The sequence below is a fragment of the Branchiostoma floridae genome, chromosome 11, assembly GCF_000003815.2.
Source record: "Branchiostoma floridae strain S238N-H82 chromosome 11, Bfl_VNyyK, whole genome shotgun sequence".
Classification (NCBI taxonomy): domain Eukaryota; kingdom Metazoa; phylum Chordata; class Leptocardii; order Amphioxiformes; family Branchiostomatidae; genus Branchiostoma; species Branchiostoma floridae.
The window spans coordinates 9390090-9412390 of NC_049989.1; the positions used below are offsets into that span (position 1 = coordinate 9390090).

The following is a 22301-nucleotide window of genomic DNA, read 5'->3' on the forward strand; positions in this document are numbered from 1 at the left end:
CGCCCACCGAGTCTCACGGCTAATCTGTCTTAAGGTACCGGTGCCAAAAAACACCTACGGATTTGGTCCTGCCAGTGTATCAACATCTGCACACTTGCCACTAAGACCCGTGAAATTTAATTTGATGGATCCGAATTGCAAAATGCTTGAATACGAAAGTTGATAAATATCCTGGATAATATCTTTGACTGAGTGTTGTAGTAGTAATTTGTCACCAGTTATGACAACAGGAAGGCATATGCATATGAGATCTAGAGCTGCGTGGCCTTTGTAATGTTTATCTAGCCTTGCCGAAGAAAAATAACGTTACAAACTACTTAGAAACATTGGACCAGACTTTATTTCATAGTTGTCTGTTGTACTGTTGGGTTATACAGAATGGAGCGATATGCGATAGGGACTATACCTAAAATACAAGTACCCTTAGTGCAAGTGCGCTCAATTAGTAGTAGAACAGGACTCAACACATTTTTGTAAGAAAATGCGCCCGTAATCAACAGTCGACAATATTGCGACTAAAAGCTATTTAAGAATGAAATTGATTGTGTTGAAAAATCTTAAGGTGTTTCTTTTAATATCAATTATACATAAAGTCACTAGAGATAAAACCAATTACAGCCCAGTTATACTTATATAGTTTGGTTGGTATACCATTCGGTTGAAATTTGCATACTTAACAGCCAGGACAATGGCAATAGCCATCAGCAAAAAACTGTGCAGCAAATTCTCAAATACAGGCTTTAAACACCCATCAAAGCTCTCAGATTCTCTCTCTTGGACGCTGCAAACTCCCGACCACATCTGCTCCATTTCACATTCCTGACGAAACACCTCATTCTCTCCACAATTTCTTGTCTATCATCGCCTGACATACTCGGATCAGTAATACTTAAACTAATCATTTTCTGCTTCTCCAATTGGTCCCAGCTGATCCTGGTCTCCTTGGCAACAGCCTGGCGGAAGAGCTCCACGGGGCTGTCACGTGATTGTCCGTTGAGCCGCTTGTGGTCTGAAGCATCCCCACTGACAAAGTAACTTTGAATTTCCGGATTGAAGCAGTACGCTACAGCTACTACATTAGACTCATCATGGACAAGATAGTCACATCTAGACATTAGTAAAATGTCCATAAATACTTGGTCACCTAGATGACGCCCCCAAACTTTATCTTCTAGTCTTTTATCCATCTCTATTCCCCGAAAGGCGGAGGTGTGTACAACATTGTCCTTCCCAAACTCTTCTTCAAACGATGCAATGATGTCATCTCGATCATACGCGAGGAAGATTCTGATTTCCTTGTCAGCTTTCTCAGCCTTGATGTCGTCCATGATGTGTTTTGTCGTTCGAAGAAAATCTTGTAGTTTCGGCGTTTTTTGTCCCATGATAGTCATCTCTTCAACGTGCTCTTCCAATAATCTGACATGGACTCCTGAAATTAATGGACAGATCAAATCGTATTCATTTTTCATATTTCCAGCTGTCTTGCTCAAAAAGAATCAAGGAAAAACCATCATCTTAAAGTATTAGTACATGTATATTCATATGTAAACAAAACTACATTGTGTATATCAGAGTCATTGACGATAACGAACGCAATACAATTTTTGAACACCGGCAAATGCCGCCCAAAATGGAAGAGATTAATAAACATACAAAAAAAAATAGATTTTAAAAGTACCTATATTGATTCGTCCCGCCATGAAGGATTGATAGAATGTATCCACCATCTTCTGAACGCGGGGGGCGGGCTTGATGTAACCGGAAATGACGTGACTGACGAGAGCGCGGATCTCTGCTGTGATTGGCTGGAAGTAGGATGATATCTGGTTTTCCATGTCGGCAAACCTGAAATCTACAAGTTTCCCCTCTGCTCCTGGCCGGGTCCGGTACGCCTGAAGAATGTGAGGAGATATGAAACAGAATGAAGCAATAGCTCACTGTAAATCGTGTAATATTTTATGTTCGCGTTTTCCTGACTCGGTTTCCTTGGAGAGCTTACGCCGTGAACTCATCACACCGCGAATATATATACAATCTCTAACATTACTAGACACTGAGTATCGCTAATCAAGTAGTAGATCTAGAAATTTGGCAAATAGAGGGAATGGTGTGCTAGGGGAGTCACCGGAATAGTATGATATGTCAGTCGGTCGGCCAGAGGAGATCAGTACATGAGTACTGACTCCAATGGCAGGACGACTGACATACTACTGTAAATGCAGAAATGTTCGCGGTGGATTAATGTTCGCGGTTTTCGCGGCGGCCGCTTCACCGCGAATTTAAATCCACCGCGAACATTTTTCCATAACAGTAAGAGACTACAGTGCATGGTGCTACCGCGAAATTAAAACCACCGCGAAAAGTCCATTTTCCCGCTACCGCGAAATTAAATCCCCGCGAACTTAAATGCATTTACAGTATACTATTCCCTCTATTAGTCAAATTTCGCTGAGCTTGGTAAAGTTAGAGGCTTACGAAGATGTTCTGTCTTCCATGGTTAATTCAACCTCAACCTTAAACCTCATCCCCTACCGTGAACTTACATATTTCTTTAAAAGAAATATAAATTATCCTTATTACATTAGCCTGATTAAATCTCGATTATAGCAGCCCGCCCAACATCCGCCGGCCCCCTAGAGCGAGGAGGGGCCAGTTACAACCCTGGACAGCGGAGTTTGGGTTACACAGACTAATATTATATATACTAAATTTGTTCTGAAGACAGAACAAGTTTCTATATATGACAGACCAAGTTTCTATATATGACATGGGTGATTTCAATGTTTTCGATTTGAGGAGAGAAGATTGGTAAAAAAAGGTAAACAAAGAGTGTCAACCTACCGAAGTCAAGTCGAAATATTCCCTGGAGATCCCCATACAGACACGCGTATCTGTTCGGTTTTCAATACCTGGGTTGATTGCTGTCAAGGGAAATGAAAATGTTGTACGTTACTGGAAAAATTGATAATACAATTGTACATGAAAAGACGATCACTACGAGAAATCTAAATGAAAACAAACAAACAATAGAGACAACCATTTCCAAGTTTAAACCAGTCGGGTCAAAATGTGATTTTACATGTGTCATATGTATTAATCGATATGTATTAATTGATAGTTTACCTTCAAAGTACCATGTCCAGTAGTTTCTCCCTGGTCCTGACGGTCCGCATGAGTCACATGCCATCCAGATGACGGTAGGCGTGAAGCCTCTCGCCTGTAGAAAGGGTCAGATAATCGACATAAACCATTGTACTTTTAGCTAGTTTTGTCACCTTCAGCTAATGGTACAGTTGCTTGCCAGCTTGATCTAGTACATTAAAAACTTGAAAGTGAATCTTCCACAAAATCTATTCCGAACTGGGCATGGAGATACTAGTGATTATACCTTACAATCGAAATCATATGGCAAATGCGAAACCAGATCACTTATACACGTAAGTAGAATACAGGTCTGTTCAGACCAACTGCAGTTCTGACTCCGCCGCTAGGAGTCGCTGCCCCAAGGAGTGTTGACATAATTAGCTTCTTATCGGCTTACCGTAGGATTAACGGCAAATCGGATTAGCGCTAATTAAAGGATTAACTAATTCATTAAACTGTATTGGATTACGTATGGCTTCGTCTTGGTTAATGTTGATCAACTGGATATACCTACGCAAGTGTATTGTTGCATACAATACCGATGGCGTGGCATTACCCTATTGGATAAGTATTTACGGTATGATATAAAGACGGAGAGTCCAGTATTGTTTACCCCAGTGCATCAGAGTCACATACATAACGATACGTCAAGATGTCTGAACTGCCAAGATCTTGTAGCTGAGTTGCTGGGTTAATGGGCGCTACGCCGCAGCTAGTACAGCTCTTGCGCGCGCAACCTATCGTCTCACTTACCCGTGTATACAAGCGCTACGGGTTTCCTGACACAACAGCGAAAAGGAATCGGTGGACAAATACTTGATTTAGTCATTAGGTTCGTGCTGCATGTGATTCGTGAAATAATTAAAGAATAAAGCCTTTTGTGGTATGGACGCAGACAAGAGAGGTTATATGCGTTGGCGGTGCTGTGGTCATTTTCCTCCGTACTTGTAGTGTGCGTGTACTATATGTGAGACATGTTGGCTTGCCCAGGCATGTTTCATGCCTAGACCCCGCCTCCTTCTTGTCAGAAGCTGTGGTGTATTGAACGCTGATTGGACGTTACAAGAGTGGAGTAGTTCATAAAGGGTCCCAGCACAGCAGAAGAAGACACTCTGATCGAGAATCACCGACAATGCCTCACGCCTGTGACACCTGTAGCAAGGAATTCAGTCGAAAAGCAAACCTCGTTCGTCACCGTGAAGGGATACACGGTGACGTTTCAGAGAGTGCTTCGGAAGAAGTGGTCATGGACGCCGAGACAGAACATTACCGGCCGCCTGATATCTTTGACGATGCCTCCCATACGTCAACTGATGAGGATGATACAGAACCGATCAGCTCATCTGAAGACGACAACGATGAATCAATGATGTCACAAGAAGATAAGGAAGATGATAGTTTAGATGAAGACAGCTCTGTGATAGGTTCTCCTGATGAGCACTCAACGACAGAAACCGAGGATGACAGCGATTCTGAGAACACTGATTGGTCAGAAATAGGGTCATCTGATGAAGGTGAAGAACATGACTACGACAGTGGTGACGAGGAGGAGTGGACGCTGTACCGTGACTGGACCATTCCACTAACTCACTACGAAAGCGATGTCCCCCAACGCGTGATTAAAGAGACGAAACGCGCTGGCAAAACGTTTTACCTGATAAACTTTGCTGCGCTGCCTCATCGCAGTACTGAAATCGTACACAGTAAGAACTGGGTCTCGGAACAAACATTGATGAAAAAATATGGTTACCTTGTCTTGAAGTAACAGAATTAGTCTCTACCAGACTGACTACGCTGGCTAATAGGGCAAATAATTTGTTAGGGGGGGTTTGCTACTAGGGTTTGTATTGTCGCGCAGCCAGGAGAAATGTCTATCTTAGCGTGGACTGACTCCCCTGACCAATTCGCCGTGGCCTGGTGGTGACTAATAAAATGTCGTCCTTAGCACAACTTTTGTAATAAACATGTGATTTAGGGTTGTGACTTTTCCTCACCGTTCAATAAAATCGGCAATGTTACGAAACAGTATCATAGTGTCTTTTGTGTAGTTGGATTCAGATTAGCCTGGGCTTACTAAATCACGCACCTAGCGGTCACTCATATCTATAGACATATCATATTAGGAGTCACTGATAACCATGCATGTATATATACCTCATCTTGAGTCACTCATAGATGATAACGCAACATGAATCAAACTCATTCTGCTCAAACCTTACATTGTGAAGCACCCATAGATGAATGAAGTAACATATCGTTAGTCACTCATAACCATACATACCCTATTTTGTAAGTCACTTATAGACATAAAAATACATATACATACATACATATTACATGTCGTAAGTCAACCATAGCCTAGTATATATATCGCATGTCGTGAGTCGTCCATACACAATACAACGCAACATGAGTCACTCATACACATATTCGACGCAACATGAGTCACTCATTCTGCGCGCAACTTTTATCATGACTTATTGATAGCCTATGTATACATATCACCAGCCATTGCAATATATGCATAACGCATGTCGTGAGTCACTCATACACATATACGACACAACCTTGAGTCACTCATACACATATACAACGCAACATGAGTCACTCATACACATATACAACGCAACATGAGTCACTCATACACACACACATATATATATATATATATATATATATATATATAACGTTATATACAGGGCAACGTGAGTCACTCATTCGACGCAACATGAATCACTCATTCTGGCGCAACTTTATCTTGAGTTACTCAAAGTCTTCCTGACTACCTATACGTTAACTTTTATATTTGGAATGACTCTTGATGTGACTCATCGGATGTGTTACGTGTAGGATATGAGTGACTCATGACATGTAATATGTATATGCTTCTTAAAGAGGGGGTTACGATATGTTATCCATGTCTACTGTATGAGTGACTATGAAGAGCGACTTACAAAATAGGTTCGGCATCGGGGGTGACACATAGTACTCATCGGGTATATAATGAGTGACAATATGTAATGTGTGTACGAGTATCTCACAAAATATGTGTTGCTATGTGTGACTTAAGATATGTAACTAAGCACACTTATGAGTGACTCACGATATAAGTTGTGTACAGAATGAGTGACTCATTTTGCGTTGTATTGTGTACGAGCGACTGACGATCGCGACATGCGTTATGTATACTAGTATTTTTGATTCGGTATATGACATGTATGCCTATGAGTGACTCATAGTATATGTACAGAATGAGTTACTCATGTTGTGCTTTATATGTGTATTAGTGACTCACAATATGCGTTATGTCCATATTAGATTAGGTCGTGATATGTATACCGGGGCTATGAGTAACTCAAGATAAAAGTTGCGCGCAGAATGATCAACTCATGATGCGTTGAATATGTGTATGAGTGACTCATGTTGCGTTGTATTGTGTATGAGCGACTCACTACATGCGATATATACATATATATATATATATATATATATATATATATATATATATATATATATGTGTGTGTGTGTGTGTGTGTGTGTGTGTGTGTGTGGTGGCTCGTGATATGATATATGATATGATATGATATAACATGATATGATATGATATGGCATGATATGATATGATATGATATGAAATGATATGATATGATATGATATGTATGCATAAGAGTGACTCGTGATGTGTTATGTCTAGGCTATGGCTGACTCACGACATGTAATATGTACCTTTATCCGAAGCACTCTCTGAAACGTCACCGTGTATCCCTTCACGGTGACGAACGAGGTTTGCTTTTCGACTGAATTCCTTGCTACAGGTGTCACAGGCGTGAGGCATTGTCGGTGATTTTCGATCAGAGTGTCTTCTTCTGCTGTGCTGGGACCCATTATGAACTACTCCACTCTTGTAACGTCCAATCAGCGTTTAATACACCACAGCTTGTGACAAGAAGGAGGCGGGGTCCAGGCATGAAACATGCCTGGGCAAGCCAACATGTCTCACATATAGTACACGCACACTACAAGTACGGAGGAAAATGACCACAGCACCGCCAACGCATATAACCTCTCTTGTCTGCGTCCATACCACAAAAGGCTTTATTCTTTAATTATTTCACGAATCACATGCAGCACGAACCTAATGACTAAATCAAGTATTTGTCCACCGATTCCTTTTCGCTGTTGTGTCAGGAAACCCGTAGCGCTTGTATACACGGGTAAGTGAGACGATAGGTTGCGCGCGCAAGAGCTGTACTAGCTGCGACGTAGCGCCCATTAACCCAGCAACTCAGCTACAAGATCTTGGCAGTTCAGACATCTTGACGTATCGTTATGTATGTGACTCTGATGCACTGGGGTAAACAATACTGGACTCTCCGTCTTTATATCATACCGTAAATACTTATCCAATAGGGTAATGCCACGTCATCGGTATTGTATGCAACAATACACTTGCGTAGGTATATCCAGTTGATCAACATTAACCAAGACGAAGCCATACGTAATCCAATACAGTTTAATGAATTAGTTAATCCTTTAATTAGCGCTAATCCGATTTGCCGTTAATCCTACGGTAAGCCGATAAGAAGCTAATTATGTCAACACTCCTTGGGGCAGCGACTCCTAGCGGCGGAGTCAGAACTGCAGTTGGTCTGAACAGACCTGTATTCTACTACTCACGTAACATGACTGTGTGGCTGTTATCGATAATATTTTGTTGTTCTGTAGCCTCGTAGTAATATCATCTATATAGCTAGTAGGTTTTGTTGGTTGCCATAAACACTTTGTGTGATTAATACTTTTGAGCAATAAAATTCATTCAGGGAAAAACAGGATTTGATAATTGTACAACCATATGTACCAGCTATCATATGGATGAATAGACGCGAAGTCTAGCTGTACAAGGCACAAAGAATTGCAAATTTCGGCAAAGGTTTATCTAATTCTAACAAACTAGTCTAACCGAAGCATACCCCTTTTCAAAACTACGCCACACATACAGATATAAGTACACTATGCCAAACAAGCGCTAGAACTAAACAAAATTTCCACTTCAGGGTAAACCGCAAGAAAGGTAACAGAAACATTGTAAACTTTTTGCCGTGTAAGCAAGTGTGTCGAGAAATGACTAACATACCAGACAAGTAGTGAGGTCATCTATCGTCTGCAGGAGTACCGAGGCGAACCCAATTCCTCCGCAGGACGTCAGCGCAGGTTCTACCACACAGGCCACTTCTCCCTCCCGCTCTCTGGTGTGACGTTGGGTACGGGCAACTGGGTTCTTTGTCTCTATGTCCATCTCGAAATTAGACGCTGAAAAATACATTCAAATTTTCATGTTTGTCTTGGCTGGGTACCATCCAATTACTACCTGGGTTCCTAATACTCCAGGTTATGGGGTATCCGACGGAATTATGAGTTTACGATGTTTGCTTATTGCTACATGATATCATCTAAACCGACAGGGAAATCTAACTCTAAGTACATAAAAATACGACGAGATCAAAATTTATCAGGGTCTCTTTCCTTTACAAATGTATCACCCCTACGCATGATTATTATGACACAGTCACGCATATAATTACAAACACAGGTGCTGTCTTGAATACTGCAAACGCAAAACCTTACCATTTCTCTTGTAGAAAACATTATCTGTCAAAGTCATGTAACCAGAACACACTAGAAGCATCACCAACACTAGTCCAAACAACACTTTGTCGAACAGCATTTTTGTAGACACAAAGTGCCGACTCATGTTTAACGCGTGTACCGTGAGCGACCGCAAACTGAAAATGGGTAACTGTTACGGAGTTGCCCGGCTGGCTTGATTACGTGGTCAGGTTATCGTCAGACTACAATCGGGTAATTAAGTTATTATTGTACAATCGAGTGTAGTCGACAATTATCACTGTTAGGGGACTGGGGTGGGTATCGGTACGGCGTACAAATGTATTACCCTGCGCATGATTATAATTACACAAATGCAGTGCTGTCTTGAATGCTGCAAACTTAAAACTTACCATTTATCCTATAGAAAACACTATCCGTCAAAGTCAGGTAACCAGCATACATTAGAAGCATCACCAGCACTGCTCCAAACAACGCTTTACGAATGTCAAACAGCATTTCTGTAGACTCTAAGTGCCGACTCCTGTTACCGCGTGCAACGTTAGCGACAGCAGACTGAAAATGCCCGGTTGGTTTGATTATATGGTCTGGTTATCGTCTGGTTAGACGAACTGACGAAGTTACTGATTATACTTCAAAACGTAATTACTCAAGCAACTGGATATGGTTTTGGAAACGGTCAGACGTTTTAACTGGAATCCATGCCAACAGTTTTCGTCAGTGACACTGAAGTGATCACTGGAAGACCCTTTTATACCCTATCTAAGAATGAAGACAATTTTAGCTGTCCATGGATCCAATAGGCAACATGTAAGACAAATTCAGGCTGAAGACAATTTGGATTCCAATGGAAACAAAGGGAGGGCAAAGTCAAGCTAAAGACAATTTGAATTTCAATGGATCTTTTCTTACCTACCTTACCTACCCTATATCTCAGAGAAGCACATGATAGGGACCTCAGAAATGCTTGAGTGGTGTATCTTATTACCTGGATGTCTAACCTACATCGAAAAACTGACTATACTGATTATGATACAATACGGTGTAGTCGACCGTAGTGGTGGGTATCGGTAAGTGGACCGGTCCGGAAAAACCCGACCTAAAAAGTTAGTGGCCGGATTTTGGACCGATCACGTGACATGAACAGATAATTACATCGGCAATACCCGGAAGGCGTTCACATCTTTTGGGGTTACGGTCCAAGAAACAAGAGCGAAGTAGATGAGAGTTGATAGTCATTTTTTACCAAGTTTCTACAGTCCAAACTTGGTCTAAGAGGCATTAATATGATAATGGTGTTTGTAAAGGCCCCCTCTCACTTGACGTGCGGCACGCTTGCGGCATTGCTGCGTTCGAAAACGCAGTCAGATGTACCGCCACGGAACCTAGAGGTGCCGCAAGCAAACCTAGAGGTGCCGCAAGCAAACCTAGAAGTGCCGCAAGCAAGCGCGACGTTTTTTAAAAAGTTTAAAAATAACGCAAGTGGCAAGATGCCGCAACAGTGCCGCAACAGTGCCGCAACAGTGCCGCAACGGTGCCCCAACGGTGCCGCCACCATGCCTCAAACAGTATCAAGGATATATTTTGCCTATTTTACACCAAGAATCAAAAGTAAACATCATTTTATCACCGAAAAACTATTTTAGATGCATTTCTAATAATTTTACAGCGGTTTTCGATCAAGTTAAAACACTGTTAATTCCAGAAAACTTACCTTGTATCCGTATTCAGAGTTAACTTAAAAATACATCTTTTGATTTATTTAATGGAAAGTAGGTCAGTATTTTATACTTGAAAACAAAAAATAAGTAACTGGTTTATCGATTAACCTACGGATGTAGAGATAAAGGTTATTGTACAACGTTCAAAAAGAAATTATTTATGTTGGATGATAACGAGTTTGCGTTTGCGTTATAACGTTACAAGCTAATCATTGCTGGTAGCCTGCCACCGATAAAATACAAAATTGCAGTCATTCAGACCCATGGGCCATATTTTTCTCACTTTTTACAAATATGATAGACTTAGACATCAATAGGCTGGCAAGCCATCCGCCGACAATGAAAATACTCAGCGTCATACAAAAAAAGTATGAAATATCAAACATTTTCATTTTAGAAATTTACAAAATTGGTGAATAAACATATAAACATACATAATTACACAACGTTACATGGTGCAAAACGTACACATCGAGTGAAATCTGGTATATAGTTCGTGTCCGTTCATTTGGGTAATTTCCTTTACTGTAAAAGTCTTTCAAGGTTATTTATAGCATATGTACCATATAATTCACTATCATAAGGGAAATCTTTTCATTATAAATCTCATTTTGGGGCATTCTCATCATTTTACGGAGATTTTTCATAAATTGACAACGCTGCAATTGTCAATAACATGTTCATTTAGTCTAGAAACGCAACAGTGCCGTACGTCAGTGTGAGTGCAAGACAAAATCACAGCACGAAAACGAATATTTAAGCATACTTTCCGAGATACTTAAATGTAGCCTAAAGGTGGGAAAATATTTCCGCAGAGGTTACGGTATCGTAAAGACCACGGAAACCATGGTTTTACATTTCCGTAACCTTTCCGTATTCGTTAAGGCAGATTAAATACATGTAATATCTTTACATAACCTTTAAGCATCCTTATATGCGCCGTATATGAAACGGGTATTGCTTATGTACAGAAAACATCTACAGGCTTTGAACCGACCATACTTTCACATACAATCAGTTAACCTTCGCCTTTTTTTTATTTTCGTGGTTCTCTAAGGTGGAAATTACCAATAGGAGATGATATATTTTCATTGCCCTTCCGTTACAATTGATCTCATTTTACATACTCTTATCAGTATAGGTCTATGGAGACCTCCCCCTTTTATGTATAGGTATGGTAGCGTTTATTTCTAAGAAGAGGCATTGCTTTTACCAAATTAAGAGTATTTTCCGCTCAATATACCACATGCGCCGTTCAATAAAGCAGCGGCTTCAAATGAATAGCTCCTGCTGTGTTTGCGTGTTTAGTTTAACCAAGAAAAGTAAATATCCTGTGTGAAAGCTACATATAACAGATACAATCTTTCCGATATCTTTCCGTTACATTTGAGCTGACTTTACATAAAAGGGGGGAGGTTTAAGCAAACCTCCCCCCTTTTATGTATAGGCGGAAAAAAGATGTCGGAAAGGTAGCGTTAATCATTACTTCAAGAAGAGGCATTGCTTTTACCAAATTAAGAGTATTTTCCGCTCAATATACCACATGCGCCGTTCACTTAAGCAGCGGCTTCAAATGAATAGTGTTTGCGTGTTAAGTTTAACCAAGAAAAGCAAATCGTCCTGTGTGAAAGCTACATATAAAAGATACAATCTTTCCGATGTCTTTCCGTTACATTTGAGCTGACTTTACATAAAAGGGGGAGGTTTAAGCAAACCTCCCCCCTTTTATGTATAGGTGGAAAAAAAATGTCGGAAAGGTAGCGTTAATTATTCTTTGAAGATGAGGCATTGCTTTTACCAAATTAAGAGTATTTTCCGCTCAATATACCACATGCGCCGTTCACTAAAGCAGCGGCTTCAAATGAATAGTGTTTGCGTGTTAAGTTTAACCAAGAAAAGTAAATCTCCTTTGTGAAAGCTACATATAACAGATACAATCTTTCCGATGTCTTTCCGTTACATTTGAGCTGACTTTACATAAAAGGGGGGAGGTTTAAGCAAACCTCCCCCCTTTTATGTATAGGTGGAAAAAAGATGTCGGAAAGGTAGCGTTAATCATTATTTGAAGAAGAGGCATTATTTTCCGCTCAATATACCACATGCGCCCTCACTAACGCAGCAGCTTCGCCTGAATAGCCCCTGCTGTGTTAACGTGTTGAGTTTAACCAAGATAAGCAACATTTGCTCCTGGTTAAAACTTACATATAGCAGATACAATTTTTGGAATGTATAGGTGCAAACGGAAAGGTAGCGTTAATTATTATTCTTAAAAGAGGCATTGCTTTTACCAAATTACGAGTATTTTCCACTCAATATACCACATGCGCCTCTCACTAAAGTAGCGACCTCGCCTGAATAACTCATTCTGTGTTAGCGTGTTTGACGAAACCAGGAAAATCAAAATATCCTCATGGAACATATGGTATCTTTCCAATGTCTTTACGTTACCATTGAGCTCACTTTACACAAAAAGATGCTATGTACAGGTGCAAGAAAGATGTCGGAAAGGTAGCGTTTACTTTTTCCAGTAGTATCGTATGTTACCGATATCGTTCCGTTACCTTTGCCTTTGAGCTTACTTTTCAGAAAACTCTCTGAACTTTCTTTACAGAGGTGGAGATTGATAGTTACAGAAAAAGATGTTGGAGAGGTAGCGTTGAAAGCAAGGAAATTAAATATTTAACCTCCTTGTTGAAAGGAAACAACAGTCGCCGGGAGGACTGGGTACATGCCCCCGAAGATTGGTGGTCATAATTACGGCATGTTCCCGTTCAGGGTAAGAGGACTAGTACTGGGCGGCCTGTGCAGTATGTCGCTCGCGGGTGGCTGTGCCTTGCAGCTTGGCATCCCGACGACATAGCGTCCTCACTACGCGGTAACGTATCATGGGAATATAGCGGGTTTGCTGTTTATATAATTGTACAAAAAAACTTTCTTATCATCTGGAAGAACATTTATTATCTACAAGCAATAATCACGTTCTCCCAGAAAGGCTGGTATTTTCTAGTGTGGTAACAGTTGTGTTTAGCTTAACATTGGCTAAACAGCGTACAAAGGGGATGGTGTTTTTCAAATTCAAATTTATTCGCCGTCAACTATGAATAACGAACAACGCGGCATTGAATTTCTAATTAGCAGCTCCCAGAAGAGGCCAGTCATGTGATAGGGCGTTATCCAATGACAGACAAAGGTGGGTTTTTTAAACCTAACGAATATACCATAATTTATAGAAGAAACCAGTTTGCAGGGCGTCTGTTTCGGGACAAGTCAAGAAGGAGCCTTGGATCCGTTTCAACACACGGATTATCGGCGTGGCTTTGCCGCAAATGGATTCGAACGGAACTACAGGACGGAACGGACATAACCATAGGACACTCAAGGCTTGCCAGAAACGGAGTATGTTGGAGAGTCTTCAAAGGGGCACAACTCAGGGTGAATTCAAGACTGTGTCATCTTGACCAGCATAAGCTGGCGGAGATATGGAGAGCACGGCCTGTTCATCACAAAACAGTACCCGTCTTCGGGAATCTCAGCGGATTTTTCCTAATGTGATGGCCAGATGGAACTATGCTGCTTGAAATGATGTCTTTCCAGGCGTATCGCCCGACACTGGACTCCAAATTGTGGACTTAAATGTAGCGGAGATTCGTGCATGGATATTGTACACCGATTGTTCCCTCGGTCGACCAATCCAAGTCCACAATTGGACTCACAAGATAGTTTAGACGGCAAAGCCATAGATACCGGTGTAGGTATGATTCACACCAAATAAGACACGCATACCCGATGCAAAAGTTCCAATTTAAGCCACACAAAACACATAAAGCCTACCTAAAGATGCGGAAAGGTTTAAACTTACGCCGCCTTTACTAAAAATAAATGACAACTATAGTCCAAGGAAAGATCACGGAAAGCGTTCGGATAAGTACGTTTCTGCACTTCTTCGCGTGCCTTTCAGGGTGTGTAAACGACACATAAACGTGGGGAAATCGTGACGGAAATCGACTGTAAATGTGGTCAAAAGATCACGGAAAGGTCTTAAGAAACGCGTGCTTTCCGCCCGTATAGGTTACGAAAAACTGTCATTAACGACTCCTTTAAGCGTCTAATAGTTGCGGAAAGGCACGTGAAGGAGTGCCGAAACGTACATATAAGTGCATTAAAGGGAATCTTTACGTTCACGGATAGATGTCGTTAAGTTGCGGAAAGGGTGCAGAAAGGTCTTAATAAACGCATACTTTCCTCCCGTATAGGTTACGAAAAACTGTCATTAACGACGCCTTTAAGCGTCTAATAGTTGCGGAAAGGCACGTGAGGAGTGCATATAAGTACATATAAGTGCCAACGTAAAGGTAACATTAAAGGGGATCTTTACGTTCGCGGATAGATGTCGTTAAGTTGCGGAAAGGGTGCAGAAACGTCGCGTTTACGTTGAGTTTAAGCTTGCTTAAAACCCAGATTTCGTGCTGTGAATCGGCGAAATTAACACAACAGTGCCGCAGTGAACGAACGCAGCAATGCCGCAAGCGTGCCGCACGTCTAGTGAGAGGGGGCCTTTACATGGAGATATGATTTTAAAACGCCACTAGAACTCGGATGCTCCATCACCTCACCTCACCTCACCTATCCCTTGACCTCCATCAAACAGATTCATTTGTAGAAAGGTGGACCATTCTTTTGATCATGAGTATTGCCCATTCACAAATTCTAGCAAAGGTAATTATGTAGTAGTATCTCTAATCTTTTTGTGCGCCAATTTGAACGTTTTTCTTACCGAGGTTTCAAAACAGGGATTTTTCTTTGTTTGAGGAAATGTTTGGGATTCTGGTTGGCTACGAAAAGTTGCATGTACACATGTATTAGGCCTCGACAATATTGGTCACTTTGTGAGTTGGTCGAATAGTTTGACCAGTTACGAGCGCCCCCTGGCAGAAGTTAGCAGAACTGCAGCATCCACTTCCTCATAAGGCACACAAGGCGCTCGTGATATCGTGCACCTCAAGTCCTGGACTCCCCATAAGATTGCTGTTTTCCTCCCAAACAGGTTGGTGCACATTTGCTGGCTTTTCCAACAGTTCACATGAGTAATTCTATCTTCAAGTATTTGGCTGTATTGCTATCGAGAGGGCGTGGTTATAATGAATGCTGTGTGCCACCTTGAAGCCCCCCTCCCCCTTTCAGCTATTGTCCGAGTTAAATCTGTGCTTTGGCTTTCAGTTTATCTCACAATAGCATCGTTAACGTTAAAATGATAAAATTAGTTGCTTTTGTAATAGCTTGAAGGGAAAGTTGCTTTTCACTGGTTGAATTTATTTTTGCGCCCTCCCTAAACCAAGGAGGTTGAACCCTCTTTCAACCTCCCTCCTTGCCTAAACAAGGTGAGAAAAAAAAAAAAAAAATAAACACGTTGAATCCCCTGATCACTTGAGCCCATACCGAATACTTGACAAGTGATTTTGCTAGGTGGATTTAGGATACAGGCCTACTACAATGTACATTTATTTCTTTGACAAGTAACGTATAAGAACATACGCCTCGTATCCAGTCTCTTCTGTCCTCTCCGCAAATACAGAAGAGACTCGGGAGCTATAGGGTTCCTGTAAAAACCGGGGCCGCGACGGGGTACAACGGGGGCCCCGCGGGGCGCGCGGGGGTACCCCGTGGCCCCGCGGGGCCCCGGTTTTTACAGGAACCCGGAGCTATACTATGATAGGATACCAGGCTACAAATAAAGTTCAAGAACAGGAATACCTTGATTTGTTCCCAGGTCGCCATGGCCTTTGGAGGAGAGGGAAGTGATCAACAGAAGGAACGATTTTCACTTCTGCTTTTGGATCCAGGTAAGATAAAGTAATAACTGTAAATTCTTTTAGATTTTTGTCTTAAAGTTAAACAGATGTAGTAACACAATAGATTTTATACCTTGAACCAAGTGATTTCTAACCTCCTTGCTTGAACCAATTTTTGTTGAATTTCATTTCTGATATAATATCTATGCATTTAACAATAGCTTTATAAATTATAGAAAGCATCAATCTGAAATAAGAAACCCTACTCTACTCTAGGTTGACTACAGCGGACACAGGCTTAAGGCCTTCCTTTCCCTGACCATACCCTGTGTGTACTGTGTACTTGTTGGTGTCCTGGGTCTGCCCCATGTGTGGCTCATTTAGAAAACCAAGGCAGAGCATATGTTTGTAACTTGTCTTATATTGTTTTGTCTACTGTTTCAAAAGGTGAGATCTACTTTGAAGACTTTGGTGTGTTCTACTACACCCATGGACTTACGGAGGAGGAGGCAATACGCAGGAAAACGAGAGGACGGATCAAGATGTGTTCCAAGTCCGTCGTGTTTGACCCCCAGGACGTCATGCTGCCCATGCTCAAGTTCCCGCTGCGCAGCTGCACAGCGATTGAGAAGTGGCAGGGACCAGTGACATCACGGATCAACGCCACGGGAAACGTCATCTTGATCGAGTCGTCCCAAGTGTACCAGATGAAGGAGGGTAATATAGTCGCGCCGTACGTTTTCAAGAAGAAGAAAGAAAAGTATCTGTTTTCTCTCAATTTTGTGATGATCGAGGACGTTTTGCCTCAGATGCAACAGCTGTTGAGAGCGTCTACACTAACAGCTGCCGACCAGAACTCCATGATCGCGGCGATTGTGCAGTCTCGCCAAGCGCGGGTCCCGTTCAACACCAGCTGGCTGGAAACATTGTACGAAAAGATCGTAGTAGAAATGGTTGGAGATAAGATCGATCCGCTTGTTGTGAACCCCGGACGCATCATGATTACGTCATCGCGACTGTACTTTCAGCCGTTCAACAACATCGATCCGTATCCCGTCCTAAAGATCAAGCTGTCTGACATCAAGAGGATTGTGAAACGAAGGTTCCTACTCCGTCAGGTAGGAGTGGAAATCTTCTGCAGCGAGGACGGTCTGAAATCCGACCTATTCCTGACGCTGAAGGAACAGGAGTTACGAGACCAGTTATACGACAGCATCGTCACGCAACCTGACGTCGCGCTGGCGGAAACAGGGCAGGAGAACGCGACGCTACGCTGGCAGAGTGGCGTCATGTCGAACTTCGACTATCTTATGTACCTGAACAACATGGCGGACCGAAGTTTTAACGACCTGACCCAGTATCCCGTATTTCCATGGGTTGTAGCGGACTATACCAGCGCAAATCTAGACCTGTCTCGACCAGAGACCTACCGTGATCTGAGTAAGCCTATTGGCGCCCTGAATCCCGAGCGTCTCCACAGGACGTTGGAACGCTACCACGACATGCCCGATCCCAAGTTCATGTACGGCAGCCATTACTCCACACCTGGGTATGTGGTGTACTACCTGGTACGGGTGGCGCCAGAGTACATGCTGTGTCTGCAGAACGGGAGGTTCGACCAACCGGATCGGATGTTCCTCAGCATCAAGGAAACGTGGAACAACGTCCTGACGGGGGCTTCTGACGTCAAGGAGCTCATCCCAGAATTCTACCAGACATCCGGACAATTTTTGGTGAGTCTTTTTGGTGTAAAATCTGGTGTATTTTTTTCAGAAAAGTGTTTCAACATTATGTGCAAAATACATTTACACCTATTTCTCTAGCATAAGGTTGTGTAGTACCTGGACTTAAGAGATTTAAAGACTATAGGTAAATATGAGTGAACAGTGAAAGAAAAAAAAATGACATAATTTCTTTTATTAATTCTTGTTGACTAAAGTACACAATGGCTAGCTGATGAATTGTATAATATAATATTCATCAAAAATTAGTGACAAAGTCACAGCTGTTACCAACAGTCTACTAGATACCTTGACTAGAATGCAACAACTACTAGTACTAGATACAAATGTACATTTTGTATAGAATGGGATATTATCCTTGTACATTTGTATACATGAATGCAAGCAGGTATGTGCTGTTCATGGTGATGTGCTTCAGAGCCAGAGTTATATCATTAGTGGACTACAAAAATCTATGTCCAAGAAAGATCTATTTTACTAGTTCCTTTTAATCTATCATCAGGTCAATGCACAACACTTGAAGCTTGGCACCAGGCAGGATGGAACAAAGGCTGAGGATGTGGAGTTACCGCCGTGGGCCGCCGACCATGACGACTTTGTTCAGAAGTGCCGCGAGGCGCTCGAGAGCGACTACGTTTCCAGCCGCTTGCACGAGTGGATTGACCTCATCTTTGGGTGAATACTGCGAAGTCTGTTCTGCGTTAGAATGTTGCGTTTGCCTTAACTTCCAAAAGTAGGACAGCACTACAGAAGGTGTTGTTTCTTTCCTAGTCTCTAGATGAAAACTTTTGTTGGAATAGGACTTTTACTTTAGACTGTAGAAATTCTTGATAAAAGGAAATTTCTCTAATCTATGATGTGTATGATGTAGGTACAAGCAACGGGGAGAGGCATCAGAGAATGCGTACAACGTCTTCTACCACCTAACGTACGAAGGCGCCGTCGACCTGGACAGCATCACCGACCCGAACGAGCGTCTCTCGCTAGAAGCACAGATCATGGAGTTTGGACAGACGCCCAAACAACTCTTCCACGGTCCCCATCCACAGAGGTTCCAGCAGAGTCCTGGTACAAAAGACTCTGTTCTGATGGGATCGGGGGGCCAATCAGAATCCCTCAGAACGAACGCCACAGATTCCAGCACAAGAGTTCCAATGATGAAATCCTGCCATCTTGCTGCGCTGTGGGAGGGTAGAGAGGGTCTGAAGCCTGTTTATGAACACAAGCTACACAAGGACACGGTCACGGCAGTACGGCTGGCACCCAGCGGGAAAACCATATTCTCTGTCTCTCAGGTTGGTTGCTACTTAGGTTAAGTGTTGCATTCGGCATGTCCAAACAGAGCAAAGTGTTAGGACCACTTTTTGTTACCGTTAGTCTGCAACACCTCCATGCAGCAATTCAAGGGGTGGCAAGATTCATTATGCTCTAATGAAGACTGTAGACAAGTTGCTAAAATGTTGGCTCAGGTTAAGTCTTTTGGGGTATAATGGATGAACCTTATTTTCCAGAAAACCTTTTTTGAAAATGAAGTTCTTTCAGAATGAGGTTTGGTTCCAGTTAGAGTTTGTATAGTAGTCTGGTAGCATTTGTTTTGGTATTTAAGCTTATATGTTCAATCAGTAACTCTTGAAAACACGTAAACCATGTGTTTTACATGTTTTCAAGAGTCACTGATTGATGAATTACTCTATTAACTTACTCATACTTGGCTAATTAACCTCTTTAAAGATAAGATTCATATAGTATCTTCAAGTGATTATATTTACAGTATGTAATGTTAACCTTGTTATATCATCTCCAGGACTCCCTGATGAAGATGTACTCTCTGGAAGAACAGAGACAACAGAGGAGCATCTCCATCTCCAACATGGCGCTGTCCTCGTGCCAAGTCATGGCCGACTCCAAAACGCTGATCATCGGATCCTGGGACAACAACGTCTACGTCTACTCCGTGGAGTACGGACACATCCTGGACACCGTGCTCGCCCACGATGACGCGGTATCGTGCATTCAGTACCGAGATGGACTCCTAGTCTCGGCATCTTGGGACTCCACGGTGAAGTTGTGGGAGAGTAAAATTGGGGGTGGAGCTAAGAAACAACAGCTGCAGCTGTCAGCAGAGTTAGACCACGACTCGGGTGTGGTTTGCGCCTGTATGGACGCGGGAAACACTCGTGTGGCGAGCGGAACGGAAGACGGCACGCTGTACATCTGGAGCGTGGAGTCACAGTACGTGCTGTCGCGACACCCTCTTCACACAGGTAAGAATTAAATATTAGATTCCTGCTGTTATAGGATTTTGTCACCCAAAGTGGAAGAACATGATACTTCCATTTATGACAATTATTCAAACACATTTGTATGGCACAGTGACTTTGTCTAGGTTCTATGTGAAAATTATTATTACCAAAGGTAGATTCAAATCATATTGAAGTTTTTAACTGTCATTCAACACAAATTGCTCACCTCAAATTTTTGGTCACATATCCGTTGACCTTCATCAGGAGTGGTGATTCAATTACTCTGAGCATGTGATCTAGGGATACGTGACTAAGAATTGTAGATGCCTGGCAATCATTATGCTAATGAGCTTTCATGCTTTCATGTAGATTCAAGTAGTTATGAAAATAAATCAGACTTAAACGTTGACATTTTGATTGTTTTGATCCTACAATAGGATCATCATTCTTTTTCCTGGCAAATGAAACCTGCAACTTCCCAAATTTTGTACTAAGTAATCAATGTCTGTTTGACAATCCATCCTTTTGAAAGCTTTGAAAATAATATATATGTGAGAAGAAATGATATTCACACCAATTTTGCAGGGTCCATCCATGCGGTCAGTTTCAGTCCGGAGGGTCAGCGTGTGCTGACGTGTGGTGCTGATCACTACCTCCGAGTGTTGGACGTGACCACGGGCACCGAAGTGTGCGCCAAGGACTTAGAAGAACCACTGAGGTAACAGATATTGTTAATTTGTATACACTGCATGTAATCATATTGTAATCATTCTGCGTTCAAACCCTTTCATAACCTTAGGAAAGGCACCTTACAAGGGATGAGTGCCGGTACAGTAAATTCAGATGAACAGGTCCTGGTCCGGACCTAATTGTTTGTAAAAACTTGTGAATGGGCAATACTCAAAACATTATGGACCATTTTCCTACAAAGAAATCTGTTCGGCGAAGTATCCGACTATTCTTTAACCGGTAAGTACCAAAACGTGTGAATGCCGATATAATGTGGTCATTATCTATTCGGTCCAACATACGGTCCACTCATTTTTTTCCGGTGTTGTTTTTTTGGACCAGTCCAACAAGATCAAATGTTTTTTGTACCGGAACATGTACATCATATCGGTACCCACCTCCATGCCTTACAACAATTTCCTCACACCCCCTCACACTGACAGATGAAAACGAGTACCTAACGTCAGGTCTTACTAGCCTGGGTACCATCCGTATTCTAGCGGGCTCCTTACGAGGAGCCCGGTAGAATACGGATATGGTACCCAGACTAAGGTCTTACACTGCTTGTACTTAATGTACAAAACTGGTGTGCTTAGTAATTATTCAGAACAAACACTCTATGCCCTGTTTCTGTAGGTGTATGTTCTGGGACGGTGAAACGGTGATTGTCGGAGGTGAGTCGGGAAACTTGCTAGTCTGGGACCTGGTCGGCCTCCAGCCAATAGCAAGGGTCTGCGGGCACACCAGTGCTGTCACGTGTATTGATGTGAGCCAAGACGGACGTACCATTGTTACAGGAGGGGAGGACAGGAAGGTTTGCCTGTGGAAGCTTTCATGATGCACCCCCCTCCTGAGTGGTGCATACATATAGCCCATGTGCCATCCAATAAAATTGTACTGTTTTGGAATCAACCATTTCGAAAGAGGTGGTAGCCTTCAAAAAAGCATATCCTGTTTATTATTAAGTGCCAGAGCAATATACTAGTATTCAGACATGAATACATTGCATATTTTCAAAATTTCTCATTCTCCGAATTTGACTTAGAATAATTAATTTGACACAAAAATTGAGAACATTTGCAATGAATAGTGGGACCAAGAAAAATTTTTTTTAGGCAAAAGACAAAGTGAAAGTACTCGGAATAGAGGTTTTTCATAATGATTTCACTGTTATAGGACTCGAAGTACTTTTTCTGCACCTAGCTCCTGCACCTTGGTAAAGGTTACAGGTAGAAAGCGTATGCCACCCCATAAGGGGCTGTATAACCCCAACGGTGCTGTGATACATCATATAATTCGACTACTAGT

The 22301-nt window shown here is 42.0% G+C and overlaps 2 protein-coding genes across 8 annotated transcripts; one reads left to right on the plus strand and one right to left on the minus strand.

The window, feature by feature from the left end:
- Positions 1 to 333: 333 nt before the first annotated feature.
- Positions 334 to 9870, minus strand: LOC118425994. 7 transcript variants are annotated; one of them, XM_035835192.1, is made up of 7 exons: positions 9162 to 9643; positions 8770 to 8927; positions 8279 to 8454; positions 3124 to 3217; positions 2842 to 2921; positions 1679 to 1892; positions 334 to 1429 (listed from the first exon to the last, which is right to left on the minus strand). In XM_035835192.1, exons 2-7 carry the CDS (start codon positions 8894 to 8896, stop codon positions 741 to 743), a joined length of 1380 nt encoding a protein of 459 aa, XP_035691085.1. In that variant the 5' UTR covers positions 8897 to 8927; positions 9162 to 9643; the 3' UTR covers positions 334 to 740. The 7 variants fall into 7 exon arrangements, with proteins under 7 accessions (XP_035691085.1, XP_035691087.1, XP_035691088.1 ...); XM_035835194.1 differs by lacking the exon at positions 8770 to 8927 and adding an exon at positions 9686 to 9870 and having other exon boundaries at positions 335 to 1429; positions 9162 to 9324; XM_035835195.1 differs by lacking the exon at positions 8770 to 8927 and adding an exon at positions 9682 to 9870 and having other exon boundaries at positions 335 to 1429; positions 9162 to 9324.
- A 5518-nt stretch (positions 9871 to 15388) lies between these two features.
- On the plus strand, positions 15389 to 21004 carry LOC118425978 (protein FAN-like). Its single transcript, XM_035835170.1, has 7 exons — positions 15389 to 15534; positions 16258 to 16330; positions 16727 to 18012; positions 18524 to 18696; positions 18893 to 19316; positions 19826 to 20285; positions 20850 to 21004. The coding sequence occupies exons 2-7, from the start codon at positions 16264 to 16266 to the stop codon at positions 20984 to 20986; spliced, it is 2547 nt and encodes an 848-aa protein (XP_035691063.1). The 5' UTR covers positions 15389 to 15534; positions 16258 to 16263; the 3' UTR covers positions 20987 to 21004.
- Positions 21005 to 22301: the final 1297 nt, after the last annotated feature.

Bases quoted from the DNA above. Each gene is read 5' to 3' on its own strand.
- LOC118425994 (XM_035835192.1), bottom strand. From the start codon at position 8,896: ATGAGTCGGCACTTTGTGTCTACAAAAATGCTGTTCGACAAAGTGTTG. The intron at 1,893-2,841 runs GTAGGTTGACAC...CACATTCTTCAG, and splicing joins AATATTTCGACTTGACTTCG to GCGTACCGGACCCGGCCAGG. The intron at 1,430-1,678 runs GTACTTTTAAAA...CATTAATTTCAG, and splicing joins GGCGGGACGAATCAATATAG to GAGTCCATGTCAGATTATTG.
- LOC118425978 (XM_035835170.1), top strand. From the start codon at position 16,264: ATGGCCTTTGGAGGAGAGGGAAGTGATCAACAGAAGGAACGATTTTCA. The intron at 18,697-18,892 runs GTGAATACTGCG...TGTATGATGTAG, and splicing joins TGGATTGACCTCATCTTTGG to GTACAAGCAACGGGGAGAGG. The intron at 19,317-19,825 runs GTTGGTTGCTAC...TATCATCTCCAG, and splicing joins CCATATTCTCTGTCTCTCAG to GACTCCCTGATGAAGATGTA.